We start from the raw sequence: 15,944 nt of genomic DNA on the forward strand, positions 1-15,944 counted from the left end.
TGTTATGAATGTCAAGGTAGCCATCGGCCATAAGGCCCTAACGTTTCCGTAGCTGGGTATATATGGTGGCCTATTTTATTAGCATACATCTCAGGAACTTCCTAGATGGGTCTGAGTTGAGACCTTTAATGTGGCGACAGCAGAGTAGACACTATCAGTTGTCTTCTGTCACAGCTTTGTCAATTTCACACTTTTCCCTCTCACTTCAAGTTCTATCTTTATTCAGCAGAGCTGGATTAATGTCCTGGCCGTCATTTTAAGTTCAAAAAGATCTTCATCAAGATATGCAACAAAACTTGAACTGAAGTTCGGCAATTAAGTAGGTCATTCCACACAAAAAAAAGGATATATAAAAATAAATGTTCTGGGTAACTGAGCAGAGCGGTCTCAGACAATTAAACTGGATTTTATTTTTATTTAGCTTCCTCCCTCAACAAAGCTTATCTCTCGCTGTAGAAGTGCATTTCAGGCTTTGGTGAAATGCGACGGCGGAGTGAGCTGTATGAGATAGAGGGGGGGTAATCGCTCAGACGCATCATGGAAGACCGTATCCTGCCAAGTCTAGACAAAGTGAGGATCAACCCTCAAAATGGCCATCAAGAGCGGACTCAAAGCAGGCTACTCAATTGGGCTGGGAGCTCAATTATACTACATATTGATCCCACTGCTCTGCTAGCCACTACACAGTCTGCCAATTAGCGAGCCAATCGATGGCTTCACCGACAGCCTTACAGTGAACACTGTGGTAACAACAGGCTGAACACTGACTCGGACCGCCGTAAAAGCCCTCAACAGCAGAAGACAAGCGCGGAAAACGCACATTTACCAAACTGCTGGATTCAACAGAGGGGTCTTTTTGTCACGGATGAGTGAACAGCAACAACATCGGCTGTAATTGCCAGTGTATCGGGCATTGCGAACACTGGGAGACAGCTTGAGGCCGAACTATCTGAACGGATGTCTAGTCTTACACTACCAAGAATTCACTGATGGAGAGCAACATCTGGAATCCAAGTCACTGGCTTGGATTCACAGGCCACAAACTCATGAATAAGAAAACTTTCAAGCTGGGTTTAATGTGCCTATGTTACCATGAAAGATTGGATAAAATACAGCCATAAAGTTGGAGATTCCTCTGTCAGCCCTGGCTAATAGGCTAGCGCTGTGGTCGGGCCGGGTCGGGGTCTCGCACCTCGGCCGGTACGTCTCCAGGGTGAGGACAGGCGCGTGCAGCGGGGTGAAGGGCAGCTCTTGGAGGAGGTGGTCTCCATCCTGGATCGCCATGGGCGACGCAGCATCCTCTCCATCCCGCCGGAGATCCGTCTCCAGATGGGCCATAGAGCAGGCAGCTGGGCCGCCCTGTAGCCATGGGAACGAGAAGGAATTACTGAGTCAGCCACACGGAAACGTTAGCATGCGCCCGGGACACAGTGAACAACACGGTCTGTAAAACGGTTGGATGTTTTGGGTGAGTTTAGGGTAAATAACAACGTCGTGGACACTTTTACTTTCCACAGAGTCAAATTAAAGAGTAAAAGGCCACAGATGAAACCAAATCCTAAACACAAATATAATATTAGTGCATTTAGGTTTGCGTGTTTTAAGTTAATCCCCAAACAATTCGGGGGTCATTCATCGCTTTTGGGCTGGTATCCTTCACCAGGGTGGAGAATAGGGCTCCCAAATACCTATTTTCTCTCCTTTGCACTCCCATGTAATGACACAGGGATACACCTCAAACTAAAACCAAAAGTGAAAGAGCCTCCGAGCAAGAGCTGGTCAACGCTCACACCACTCACATGGTCATTAGCTCCATGCCGCCCTTCATCTCCACTGACCGCATTGGGAGACGAGGAGTGAGTCTCTCACAACCGTCATGTTCACCGGCCGTCACATGGCCATCCCTAGCTTGGTTATCGGTCAGAGGTGCGATACACACGATTGGTCGGCTTTTTCAGCTACGACCGCAGCCTTTGAGGGAGCCAGATAGTCGCGGCGGGACGCCATTAACTCAGGGTCTGTCGGAAAGCAGCTGTTGACCTACAGCTGTGGCGGTCACTAGCCCGGAACCAAATTGGTTTGAAGAGGAGATGCAGTGTGGAGCGTTCCCAGTTTATATGTAAATCTACTATTAGGCGTATAGGATTTATGACATTCTCGTTTGTGACATTCATTACTTCGTAGAGCTGATTAAATTGTCATTATGTAGTGGCAAATAGGGTTGTTTTTCTGCTAGCTTTTGGCTCACTAATTGGCTCACAACGTTATTAGCTCACTAATATAGGATAGATGTTCAGTGATGCTATGGCACTATTCAACCTGGTGATTACGGACCTCGCGAAGAAATTCTAGTCCGGTCAAGGCCTTTTTGTTTCCCTGACAGGTGCGTGAGTGGGCTGTGATGTGTGGTTCCACTTCCCCCTGCAAAACCTATCACTGAAGACGGCGCATTGCTTTGCATTATAAGAACTCTGTAAAAAACCGAAGGAGCTAACGATGATGATTGAATACGGGCCCAAACACGACCTCCGCCCCGCTATGCATCACATGTTGGCAGCCTCGCTACCCCCGTGGTACGGTAACCAGGCAAGGCGGGGGCCCTGATTGTGGCAGAACGCATCGGCAGTTCCTGTGTGTCTTTATGTGATGTCATCTGCCAATTGTGAAATGTCAAATGTGAGCAACCGGCTATGTTGTTAGGGGGTTCTTTTTCGATGTGAGAAGAAAAACAGATGAATGAATATTTTATCAAAGACTCTTTTTTTCAGGTTTTTGGTGCAGATTCTTTTTTTTTTTTCCTATTTTGTGATCCAAGAATAGATTGGATCATCTTTTTTTCAGCTAAAGTGGGTGAGGCTGAATGGAAATGTGAAAAAGTTGGCCGATAAGACTTCCTCTGTGCACACAGGCCCACTGTAATTCCCGATTAGTTCAATAGGATTTTCTCCACAAAATAGCTCACTTATTTTTGCACGTGCTACATATTTGTACATGGTCAAAGTTGTGAGGTCACAAAATTCGCAGCTCTCATCCTGCGGTAGAATGAAAGCACTGTACTCAATCGACACATTATTCACAGAAAGCAATTTAGCGAGTGAAAGTCATCCCTCAAAGAGAAATTAAAACGTGAAGAGAACTTGCATGTGATTGGATCCGCGATGGGAGCCTAGTGTGAGTGCACTCTAAGGGTGCACTCACACTAGGCCATCTGGCCGTGGCCGTTGGCCGTTTTCACACCTAACCGTGCTCAACTGGCATTGTTCTCTGGCCTGCGTTCACACTAGGCCATCTGGCCGTGGCCGTTGGCCGTAGCAACTGCGGCCTGGCCACGGTAGGCTCTTGTACATACGTCATCACGTCGTAACACGTCATCACCAAGCGTCCGCTGCATGGACCATAATAAAGTTTGCCGCCAGTCAGAGTTTTAACAACAATGGACAACAACACAGTTCGCACTTTGCTGAGTCTGAATAGCATCGACTGCCCAAATGGCTAACAGACACTCGACTTCTCTATGGGACCAACGTGAACCAACAGTTGAACCGCTTGACGCCATGTTTACCGTTTAATGGGAAAGAAGGCTCGTCGCCTTTATTATGTCCATGGTCATCGCATGGACTATACGTCATCCAGCTCAGGTTGCGTAGCCGTGCGTGTGCGCGTGTCGGCTCATTAGCATCTGTACCATGGCGGCCCGTACCGTAGCAGCACACTTCTCCCAAGTGGCCAAGTTGGCCAGGCCTGGCCAGACTGGCCACACTCACCCTTAAAGACCCAAGGCAATTGGATTCAAGCTCTTGTGCTTGTGTAGACAGAGAAAAAGAACACTCGAAGAAATAAAGAACACATTACAAGCCGTTTGAAAATCGCAAGTGGGCATGTCCACCTAGATGTATGATGGACAGCTCAGTCTACCAGCCTACCCAGTGGACTGTAGCAAAGGTTGCTCATCATCACAAGTTGGACAAGCCAACTTGTGATGTCATTAAAAAACACCGGAAAAAGGCAGATTCTCAAACAGCTTGCAATGGCTAATCACACTCACACCTGGTGGCATAATATCACCCCTTTTAGCTCTTGTGCTATTGAAGAAAGAGCAAACAAGTGGGAAACCCCCCAAAAACCTGTCACATGAGGTTCAACTTTCTCTCAATCCCTTAAGTGGACCTCCTCATAATTTTTTCCTCGTCTTCGCGCGAGAGAGAAATATGCATGGTGACCAGGATGCTTAGTTTTTAACCCTGCGTATATGAATGAACCCTCTGTGACTTTTCGAAATTGGATAAAACAACCCAAAAGTCTAATGTCTTTGTTTGTTGTTGTTTCTTCCTCCCTAGCCAACACAGACAAGTGCAAGGAGCTGTTATGTTCTATCTGTGCTAATTATTCATCGTCGAAGATATCTGCATATGTTTGCTGACTTTCTGGTTAACTTCTATTATCCTCTCAGCTCCTACAAGGACCCTTCATCTAATCTGCCACTTGGAAGCGAGCTGAGGAAAAGCGTTAGACGTTGATTATCATGATATTACCTCAATCGCATATCTTACCATATTCTAACTCGGTTTAACCGCCTAAGGTATATGCGTTTTATTCCATCAAGACACATACGCCCTGGATACATGGCCTAGTTCACACGTATAGCCTTCATCAATGTCCTCGATATCATTACAAACCCCAAGAGAGCAATATGTGGGTTTGTTGTTTTATCCAAAATATTCAAATAATTCCATCACGAGTTTAACAACCTTCAGGTTTAGCAAGTTTAGCAGTTTAAATGCAAGCAAGCTCCAAATGTCTCTCAAACTGTCTGCTAGATAACTCTAGGACATACAAGTCTGTGAAGTGTAGCAGACTGGCTCTGTGTGAATCACTTTGTGTACAAGGCCCAGAATCTGGGTTTCGTCAATTATTTTCAGTGTGTTTGACTGTATGTTTGTGTGTATGTGTGTGTGTGTGTGTGTTTGTGTGTGTACATGTGCATGTGTGTGTGCGTAAGATGTGCATGTCTTTGTGTGCATGTGTGTGTGTGTGCTTGTGTACGTGTTTCTGCATGCACATGTTTGTGCATGTGCATGTGTTTGTGTGTGTGCGTGCGTCCTTGCTTGTGCGTGTGTATGTGCGCCTGTTTTGGAGGTAATGGAGGGGGTGAGGTGGTTTGAAGGGTTGCTTTTTAACCTGTCAACTGTCAATAAGGCTCCGTCAGCCCAGGCTGATTAGACATGTGTTACCAGAGGGCGCAGGCAGGGCTGCAGCATTATATAACCTTTTGTACAGAGATTGGAAATGCAAAGTCAGACTGATGTTTCTTTTGATTATAAAGATGAAAAGGTTTGGGTCTTCTACCTCCCACCGTCTCCGCAAGACAAAAGCAGAGACTGGAGTTCTCTCACCGACTCTCTCTTAGGGGACGGGGGACGGGGTTTGTGTGTGAGAGATCAAAAGGTGAATGCGACTGTGAAACCCTGATGTTTGCATGCACTCGGTGTGTGTGTTTCTCCTTAATTCGATGTGTATACCCTTCTGTCTGTTGTCCAATCTATTGCGGGTATTGTGTGATATTGATGGGGTGAGAGCGAGAAAGATGAACTGCGAGGGACAGAGAGAGAGAGAGAGAGAGCGAGCAAGAAAGAGTGGTACGGGGGCGGAATCTTACGGCATGTGACAGCTGGTGGGCCGATGCCAACAGGGAAGGATCGAGCGGCGAGGGAAACGACTGTTGCCACGGCAACGCGGCGGCGGAGCGGCTGTCGGTCGGGCGGGGTGAGGCGGCTGCCAGCTGAGACAGAGAGAGCTGGAGAGAGAGAGTGAGAGAGAGAGTGAGAGAGTGAGAGAGAGAGAGAGAGAGAGAGAGAGAGAGAGAGAGAGAGAGAGAGAGAGAGAGAGTGAGAGAGTGAGAGAGAGAGGGGAGAGAGACAGAGGGAGTGAGAGTGAGAGTGAGACAAAGACAGAGACAGAGTAAGAGAGAGACAGAGACAGAGGCAAAGACAGAGAGAGAGAGACAGAGAGACAAAGACAGAGAGACAGAGACAAAGCAAATAATAAAGTGTTAATAACAGCGGCCCACTGAATGTGCGGCTCCTGAAAGCGACAGTGTTGTATGAATGTGGAGCCCCCCCTCGGGGGGTTTGATGTCGCGGTTTACCTTGACATCCACCCAGAGCGGTATCACCTCCCCTTTCTCTCATTCCACCCCCTGATTCACCCTTCAGACCCAGATCCAAGTGTTTTGTTTGCTCTCTCTCCCTTTCTCTCCCTCTTTCCCTCTGTCGCTCTTGCTCTCTCTCGCTCTCCCTGTCCCCCCCCCCATCTCTTTCCCTCTGCTTCCACTCTTTCCGTCTCTTCCCATTTCCATCCCCTCTTCTCTTTCCTCTCTCCCCATCGATTCTCTTTCCTCTCACCCCATCTTTCCCTTTCTCCTCTCTCTCCATCTCTTTCCCCCCCCCCCCTCTCCAGTTCTCTAACCCTCTCTCCCCACATTTCTTTCCCACTCTTATCTTTCCCTCTTCCTCCTTATCCCCTCTCTTCTCTTGCCCACTTTCCCTCTCTCCCCCTCTCTCCATTTCTCTTCTTCCCATCACTCTTTGCCTCTCTATCTCTTGAGCTCTCTTACCCTCCCTCCTCATCTCTCTTTCCCACTCTCCGTCTCCCTCAACATCTCCCGACCCTCTCTTCTCCTCTTTCTCTCTCTCTCCCCTAATTTGCCCTCTGGATTAGCAGGTTTAATTGTAATGAGTCTGCTGTTGCGTAACATTCACAAATCTCTACTCCCCACAAGAACAATCATTAAAAAACAGTGGAGTCTAAACATTCTGGCTTTAAACAAGTCAAGTTCCGTCGCTCTGGGTGCTCAGAGCGATGGTAGTTGATTTGAGGGGAAATTCACATAATAACGCTCTGAACTTTTTTTTTTTGAAGAAGGCAGGGGATACGAAAAAGAAAAAGACACATTGAGGAGCAGTTTCTTTTGGAAAACGCTGGAACTTTCTTCATCTTAATCTGTTAAGTCTAAACTTTGGGGCATCTCTATCTGTACAATTCAGCTGATATGTTCGGCATTGAATTGCTTTTTGACTTCAACGACACCAAACAGCCAACCAGATTTTATTTTCCCTGAACTGCGTCTCATCTTTTCACAGCTGAAGGTTTATTGGACGGCCGGAATTGCAAAAGGTGAAATATCAACTTCATTCACAGGCAAAATAACTTTAATGACTTTCAAAATATTCCGAACTGTAAACTTTCAAAGCTGCATGCAATCAGAGGCAAACCCTGTTTCCTCTGACATCCACACAAACGCAAAGTAGATGTGGTTTGCAATTATGCTGCTTGCACTTTTTAGATGTCCTCGGGGGCTCCCGGTAGATTCGTCTTTCACGTGGTCGCACCCCCACTCACTCAGTAGTGGGCGCAAACTGTTTTAGAAATGTTAAGGAGAACGTCCTGCGTGGCAACAGCCCTATTGTATTGTTTGTTATGCTGCTATCCATTTGGATGGTACGCTGGTACGAACGACCAGCTTCAGCGAGAACGTGACGTATTGCTCCAGCCTTCCAGTTTGCCATTTGTGTTTCTGTCGGGCCACGAGGGGGAGTAGTAGCAGGCTAGTCATCATTAGCAACATAGCCTCTTTAGCAAACCAGCTTCAAAACAAAACTTTACATTGAATTGCACGCAAAGCAAGACCGTGCAATGCATATATTGGTGACCGGATTAAAGCAGCAATGAAATCAAGTGTGTAAGAGGTTTTAAAAACGACATTAAAACCACCAACGTGGTACAAATAGAAAGAAAATACATCTCATCCCCCATTAACTATGCGAGTTGTACAGCTCTGCTCGCTCTACTTTGAAAGCGATGAGATACTACGACCAAAAGGGGGCGTGCCTCAGTGAAATGCCCCAAGAAAGCTGGGAGATTTGCGACTTTACCACTTCGTAAATCCAAATGGTTAGCAGCATTACATGGTGTTGCTGGAACGAAGCATGGTGGCTCGTCGCCATGACTGCTTTCCTTTGGGGGAGAACCCATGCACAAGGCAGCCAAGCCGATGTTCAAAGCTGTACCTTGGTTGTGTATCCGCGACAGTCAGCGCACTGCAGCTGTAAATTGTTGATCGATGTCAAATCATTCAAATGAGATGAATCTGTATCAAATCCGCCCTTTGACGAACTATTGGGTTGAGCGGGCCCCACGAGAAATAAGGTAAACGTCGCTAGGAAAGAACCTTGTTTCACCGAGGGATGTGGGCGGGACGTCTTGATTGGATGAGGCTCCTGTCAATCAGTCCGACGCAGATCCAGGCCTTTCGAGACAGAATGTATTATCTTACGTCATGATGTCCTCAAAGTGTGTGTCACCAAAGTGGCAGGGAAAACAATGAATAAAAACAAACAAGTCTCGGACATGTTGAAACCTCTCTGATAAATTGCTCAGCCTATATTAACCCTGTTGTTTATTTCCTGTCAAAGAGCGAGGAGTACACTTAAAAAGAAAAACAAGCTGTCAAGTGTGTGCGTCGGTTCTTAGACGATTGGATTGCCAGAGCTGAATTGGTCGAACGTCAAAAATATAGCATCAACAGCAACAACAGAAATGAAGTCCAACAAAGTAAACAGAATGCGGGTTTACAGGTCATTTTAAAAGCATTTCTCTCTGGCTCTCTCATATATAATTATTATTATATGCGTGGGGTGTTAAAAATCAATCATCCGTTTTTTTTTGGAACATTCATACCACAAGTATATCTCCACAGAATATCTTAAAGAAAATGCTCAAAATACCAACAGAGCAATGACCAGCCCGGTCTCTCTGGTCCCTATGGCTACTCTGCACACGCTTCAGTTGCTTTTGCTAAACATGTTGGATGCGGTGCATTGCGTTGATTGTTCTCAGCCTCGCTTGTAAATCGCTGTGGATGAAGGTGTCTGCTAATGACTAATCAACGTTAATCCAGAGACAGATTTAGCTCATTGACTGAAATCCAACGCTACTGGCAAACTATGCAGTCTACTGCAGATATCATTCGACTCCGTTACACACATGAATGTACTGACAAAACAATATAAATTTATATCTTCGATTGAAGCCTTACACTATTGCTTAGGAAACTATTTTCTGTATCAAGGGGGGAGGATTATTGTCTTTTTTGAGTGTGACTTCGTCTTTTTTCAAAATAAATAAATACAGTAAATCGATTAATATAATCTCCCGCAAAAAAATACTAGTATTCGTGACAAATAGGTCAGGTGGGTTCAGGTGAGCTCACCGCTGTGAATTGTGTCCAGGATCGCATTCGACCCGGTCGTGGGATCACGTGGAGAAGGTGTATTCCAGCGCTGGATGGAGACCTGAACAGATGACGTGCTTGGCCATCGCGCTCATTGTTACGCACGGCGGAGTAAAACATGCTGATTTAAGATATTTGGCAACGGTGGCTTCGTCACTACTAATTGCCTCGCTCTCCTAGTGTGTGTGTGTGTGTGTGTGTGTGTGTGTGTGTGTGTGTGTGTGTGTGTGTGTGTGTGTGTGTGTTGAGGTTTAATCATCCCAAGCAGATTGTTTCTTGGTGTGTTTCACACCCTCTCTTTCACGGCCTGCCGTGACTCAACTCGCGGATCATATGCATGTTTTGTCTGTGTGAGAATGTGTGTGTGTGTGTGTGTGTGTGTGTGTGTGTGTGTGTGTGTGTGTGTGTGTGTGTGTGTGTGTGTGTGTGTGTGTGTGTGTGTGTGTGTGTGTGTGTGTGTGTGTGTGTGTCTGTGTTTGTGCGCACATGTAAATGGTTGTCACACAGTGAGGAACGTCATGCATCGCACAGTGTGGGAGAAACAGAACGTGGGAGACGGGGAGCGGGGGAGGAGATGAAGACCGATGAGAGGAGGAGTGAAGAAGTCAGGAAAGTTGGAGGAGGAGTGGGTGAGTTGAGAGAGGAAGAGGAGGAGAGGAAGTTGAAGAGGAGAGGCTGAGTAGAAAAGGAAGGAGGAGACATAAACGGTAGGAGGAGATGAAGCTTGAGGAGGAGGGGGAGAGGTGAGAGAGAGGAAGAGGAGGAAGAGGAGGAGATTGAAGGGCAGATGCTGAGTAGAGAGGAAGGAGGAGATAGAGAGGGGAAGAGGAGATGAAGATGGAGGAGGAGAGGGTGAGGTGAGAGAGAGGTAGAGGAGGAGAGAAGCGAGAGAGGAGGAGGAGTAGAAGATGAGAGGAAGAGGAGATGGCGGAGATGGAATGGAGGTGAAGGTAGAGGAGGAGACATTGATGACAGGAGGAGGTGAGCAAGAGGCACATGGTTCAGGGAGGGCCAGGAGGCGCCAACAGATACACTCACACATGAGCAGAAAGGTAGCCATGGCTTCCATCTTGGTTCTAAAGGCTAGCTGGGTAGTGGAATAGAATCTAGACATAATACATCGACACGCAAGTGGCCTTTTGATGTATGTCCATGGTCATTACTGGCCTTTAAAGAAATACTGCAATAATTAAACAGGGGGGGGGGGGGGGGCTGTGTTTTTTCTGGATAAACAGCACAATAGCGATTCTCAACCTCATTTATACTGAAGAGTTTAAAATAATATACATAATAACATATATTATTATATATTCTTAAAAAAGAGACATACATTTGCAAAATAAAAAAATGACTCATTGAAAATGGATGAGAAATGTTAGCCTCAGTGCACCTTATATTTGTTAACAGGCCAGTCTTGGCCTCACCAGTCAAGGTAGTCATTGCGGCGTCATTGTATATACTGTATGTCTATGGACCTGAATGGGCTTAGAACCAAGATGGCCTTACAGATGAATCTGTCCTATTCAACGTTATTACAGTGACATTGAATTGGTTCAACAGTTCAACCTTACAGTTCCGGACGTTATCCTCCATACCTACGGGGAGAATATTCTTCCTTCCCATCAATGACGATGTGTCATTGGTGCAAACTTTACCGCAGGCTGATTTAATTAACACAAACTGGCTAGTGCTAGTTTTAAGACACACCCTGTCGCATGGGTGGGTAGGTTGTCTCACTCCGACACACACACACACACACACACACACACACACACACACACACACACACACACACACACACACACACACACACACACACACACACACACACACACACACACACACACACACACACACACACACATCATATTCATATCGACAGCATGTTCCCAGAGTGCCAACACAGCGCTGAACATACAGTACTTTAGAAAATCAAAAAAAGAATGATGGATGGATAGAAAACATGACAATTTCTCCCCCACCTCACTACTCTTGAGCGCGACTGAGTCGGTGGTGTGTGTGGGGGGTGTAGTGTGTGGGCAGGTGTTGACCGACGTGGGCGCGACAGAGAGCGATAATTGCGTGTGAAGACCGACAACGGAAAGAACAAAGAGTGACGGGTTAAAAGGAAGGAAGAATGGAGGAACCAAAGAGCATCCGTCCGCGTGGGTGTCTGTGTATGAGTGTGTGTGTGTCATGTTTGTTGGAAGCAAACATGACACACACACACGCCACCTGGGCCAATTTACTCCAGGCAAGCACTCTGTCGCAGGCGCTAAGCTGACATGTTGCTCTTTGGCCTTTAGACAGAGAATTGGTCCATGTTTTCAACACACCATACATGGTCTCTTCAACGGCACACACACACACACACACACACACAAATATTCAACAAATATTTTGGACTGCGCTCGACACTGGCACCAACCCAAACAAAAAATGGGTTCAGGAGACACGGGAGACTCTTAATTTATGCACAGGGATCCAAAGGCGCCGACAGAGACCTCTCGAGGGCTTGTTCACACGGAGCTAGATTTAGCTTCAGCAGAGTTAGCAGCACAGACGCTCACGCCGAGAGGTGAGGACAGGTGAGGACAGGTGGGACGCGGGTGGAACCGAGGACAGTAGGGAGGGAAAGATGGAAAACCTCGCTCCGATACATTTTCGGACGCTAACGGAATGTTTGTATTCTGTGAAGTTCCGAAAATTAAATGACGCCCGATGAATAAAGATATAATTCAAAGCCGATATCGCATCCACTGACTTGACAAGAGCAGCGGGATGTTTTCAGCGCCTGTGTTGTCAAACTGCTGTACCTTGGTAGAGGCACGCAGTGTCTACCCCGGAGGCAAACACGTCATCGCCAGTATGGAGGTTTTTCTTTGTTTCAGAGGAAGACAATAGTACAAGCAGGAGGGAAAGAGTTTTAACAGAACTCATTTAAAATCACCTAAGAGGTCCTCATCTGCTACCAAGGTTTCGGGATACGAAGCACTAGTGATAGCCAGTACGGCAGTGCATGTTCAACTGGCAATTGGTCACTGCAGGCAGTTTTCTAGAGTTCGAGTGTTTGTTTTCTGATGGTCCTCATGTGGTTGATGAGCAAAGGGACATAATCGGATGCCACAACAAAAATCAAAAATTGGTGAAAAAGATGAGCGGAAAAATAAAACGTGCCTTGTTAAGGTTCTATGAGGTCAGTTTGTAGATTAGAGAAAAACAATTTAAATCTCTTCTATTTGGGTAAAAATCTGAAACAAAACAAGTTGTTTACAAGGAAAAACCCCTTTGGATACCTTGAGGCATAAAATGATTATTAGGGGCCAGTCTGTTATGCCTTTGTCATTGTGTTTTATCTGTCGACAAGGCAGCCATAGGCTTTCAGTTCCATAAAAGTCATGATTTTGGTATTGAGCGATGCACTTTCTTTTTAATTGCTTGTGTTTGTTGATTTTTCTGATTGTACCGATTATGTCAAAGCATTTTAAGTTAATTCTTAGGCCAAATGCTTTATAAAAGCCAAAGTACTTCTGTGAAATGAACATCAGGGTGGGCAATGGGCCACAAAATAGGCAGCCATCCAGCAGAATTCAATGGCATAGATTCACACGTTTTTTGAAATCGTGTTCATTTCCTTTTAAGTTGTCCTTCGGTGGATCCTAGGAGTGTTTTCAGACAGAAATGTGCGCAAAATAAACTAATGGGCCTCTGTTTGGGGCAGGATCCAAAGTTTTGACTCAAATGAAGCCAAAATGGAATTTCTGAAAAGGATATATTGTAGCATGTACAATGTTTTATAACGCAATGCATTTCTTGATCCAAAGATTGACAAAAAAAAAACTTTGTGAAGCAAAACTTTGCTTGTGAAAGAGAGTAATACAACATAACAGCATGCACATGAATTCAGAATAAAATCTTTGTGCAGCGCAGACATATGTGTGGATCTGTCACTGTACTCACAATACATGCACAGAACTGGGGAGAAGGTTTCTTCGCTCGGAATAAAGGCGTGCATTTCCCATAAGCCTCAAGGATTCTTGTCTCATACGAGCAGAGGGGACAGAGAGGTGACGTGGACGGCTAAAGAATATCAGGTGGGTGGCTGTGTACTCTCAAATAAATCCACCTTTATTCGAAAACCTTATCCCTCTATATTTGATACCCTCCCCATCCATAGCAGAAACCCCCTCCCCTTAGATTCAGACATCTACTTGGGTTTTAGTAATAAATCATTGTATTTATGACATGCTGAAACTGCACAACACGCCTACTCTAAAGTATTAACACTATTAATAAGGCGGTAAAGTTTACATCGTTTCAAACATTAGGCAGGGCCTTGAGCATAGTGGGACATAACTGAAGTTACTTTCATTTTATATACACCCGGTTGTCAACAAACAAGATGAACTTTGTTCGTGCTAATGGTACACAGCTACACAAAATGGCAGCAGCGTTACTCCCACTTTATCGTGCTGAGATTCAAGAGTTGTTCAAAGAACAAGATCTTCAAACTAATCAGCCCCAAACCCCCCCTCTCTGCCCCCTCTTTTCCTATGCTACTCCGGCGTGGAGTTTGTTTTTCACTCTAACTTTCTACACACCTGTGATTGACAGGCCAAATGGATTCCCACAAGCAGGAGCTGCCCTGATTGGTCGGACAGAAATGGGCGAGGAAGCGATCTAAAATCGAAATCGTCTGATACAGCGGCAGACGCTGTCACCTCCGAGGTATTCACACGGCATGTTTCACTCTCTGCCAGCTGAACCATGGCTCTGCCATTTCTCACAGGCCGCCGCAAACCAAATAATAACTACAGTTTTACCTACATGCTTTAATAACGTTTTTGTTCATTTTAATGTGATCTTAAAATATACATTTGTTAACCATGATTATGGTGTAATTTTTTACATTTTATGTAAAGAGAAATAAAAAAGCACTATACATAAAAAATAAATCTATAAAAAATAAATCAATAATAAAAAATTAAAGTGGTTATTTATTGTTTCCGCATATAAAAACCACATAACAAGACATATTGTTGCTCCAACCCCAGCCTAGGGAAGGAGCCTGAAGTGCTGGCTGGTGCTGGCTAGGGCCCCCGTGGCCCCCTGGAACGCTGCGGGGCCCAGCCTCATAAACTCCCACTCAGCCTGCTAATGGCCTGTGGACGGAACACAACCCAACACGCAGCTCAGTCCTCCTCCAGCCCCGCACACTGCTCTGCTTCTGGATATTGGTGTGTGTGTGTGTGTGTGTGTGTGTGTGTGTGTGTGTGTGTGTGTGTGTGTGTGTGTGTGTGTGTGTGTGTGTGTGTGTGTTTATGTGTGTGTCTGCCTGCCTGCGTGCGTGCACGCGTGGGTTTGTGCATGTGTGTGTGTGCGTGGGCTGATGGGTAGAGAAGGGCAGCATCCATCAGCAGTCCCAGTCTGGAGACCAGCAAAGCCCCAGTCAGGCTGCGGTTCATCAGAGCATCCAGGAAATAAATAAAAACCAATAAAGGCCAACAAATAATTCAAGCAAATAGGGGTTATGCCCCCCCCCCCACCACACACACACACACGCCAAAAATGTAGTGTCATAAAATCACATCAAATCAAAACACCTGCAGCAGCAACAACACCTGGATGCTCCCAAACAGCTGGAGGCACCGCTCACAACACACACACACACACACACACTCACACACACACACACACACTGGAGGAGTGAGATCTCTGCAGGTTGCCCCAGTACATGGCCGACTACAGCAGCACGAGTGCACCCCCCTCCCGTCTTAACCGTCCTCCTGGAGAGAAGAGGGAGGCGGCCCGAGGGACGGTGACAGCGGGGTTCAAGTCGAGCCCCCGCGTCTTTCTTTTGGTTCTGACACACTCGGTGGTCCCCGACACCGGTCCCGACGCCGGCAGCCTACCCCCCCCCCCCCCCTATTACCGTCCAGGAGCACAGAGCAAAGGGGGGGGCGACGGCTGTGCTCTCCCCGCACAGCAGACTGGCTGCCTAGAGCCGCTTGATATGATAACACTGCTAAGTCTGCGTCCTGTCGCCGACGCTTTGGTGCACTTTAAAAACAATTGTTGGGGCAAATCACCAGAGCGACCGCGACGACACGCCAGGGTACGGGTATAAATAACAGCCGCGACGCAGCAATCTTTTCCCTCCCCGCGCGGGTTTTGTGGTCGATCATGAGTCGGGGAAGCCATGTCGCAATCCTTTAATCCTTTCGCCTCACCTTGACAATAGGTGGGGGAATGGAACCTCAGACTCAAACAGGCCGAGTAGCCCCTTGAGTCTATGAGACTGTGGCTAATTGGAGACTTTGAGGTTTCACCATGGCTACTGAGAACTCTTTCTTTTTACTTCTGGAATAGCGCCAAGGCAATGTTTTGCTTGCATTAATGCAAGGAACTAATCCTTGCTTTAGTCTTAATCCTTTCGAGCCGCAGCCGGGAGTTTTGGTACAGTTTTGTGGCCGTACTTTTACCCGTACTGTCTGTGTGTCTGAAAACACCACCGTGCTGCCACTGCGATAGGAGGGAGCACGTCTTACCGCTTGGCCACGGGGTGATTCTGGAGGTCCGGAGTGAGGGATGGGCCGTCGACCTGGAGGGGGGGGGGGGGAAACAAATAATACAACTTAAGATGAATGAACACGAG

At 46.5% G+C, this 15,944-nt stretch overlaps 1 protein-coding gene across 1 annotated transcript in view; it reads right to left on the reverse strand.

Annotated features, from left to right (window-relative positions):
• nphp4 (nephronophthisis 4) overlaps positions 1-15,944 on the reverse strand; it is a 150,501-nt gene that overhangs the window by 63,199 nt on the left and 71,358 nt on the right. Inside the window, exons 12-14 of the mRNA XM_056593735.1 lie at positions 15,838-15,890; positions 5,657-5,794; positions 1,193-1,359 (exon numbers count right to left, since the gene is read on the reverse strand). Of these exons, the coding sequence (XP_056449710.1) occupies positions 1,193-1,359; positions 5,657-5,794; positions 15,838-15,890 (358 nt within the window). The remainder of the gene's footprint in view (positions 1-1,192; positions 1,360-5,656; positions 5,795-15,837; positions 15,891-15,944) is intronic.

The sequence above is a fragment of the Gadus chalcogrammus genome, chromosome 1 (genome assembly GCF_026213295.1).
Source record: "Gadus chalcogrammus isolate NIFS_2021 chromosome 1, NIFS_Gcha_1.0, whole genome shotgun sequence".
Taxonomy (NCBI): Eukaryota; Metazoa; Chordata; class Actinopteri; order Gadiformes; family Gadidae; genus Gadus; species Gadus chalcogrammus.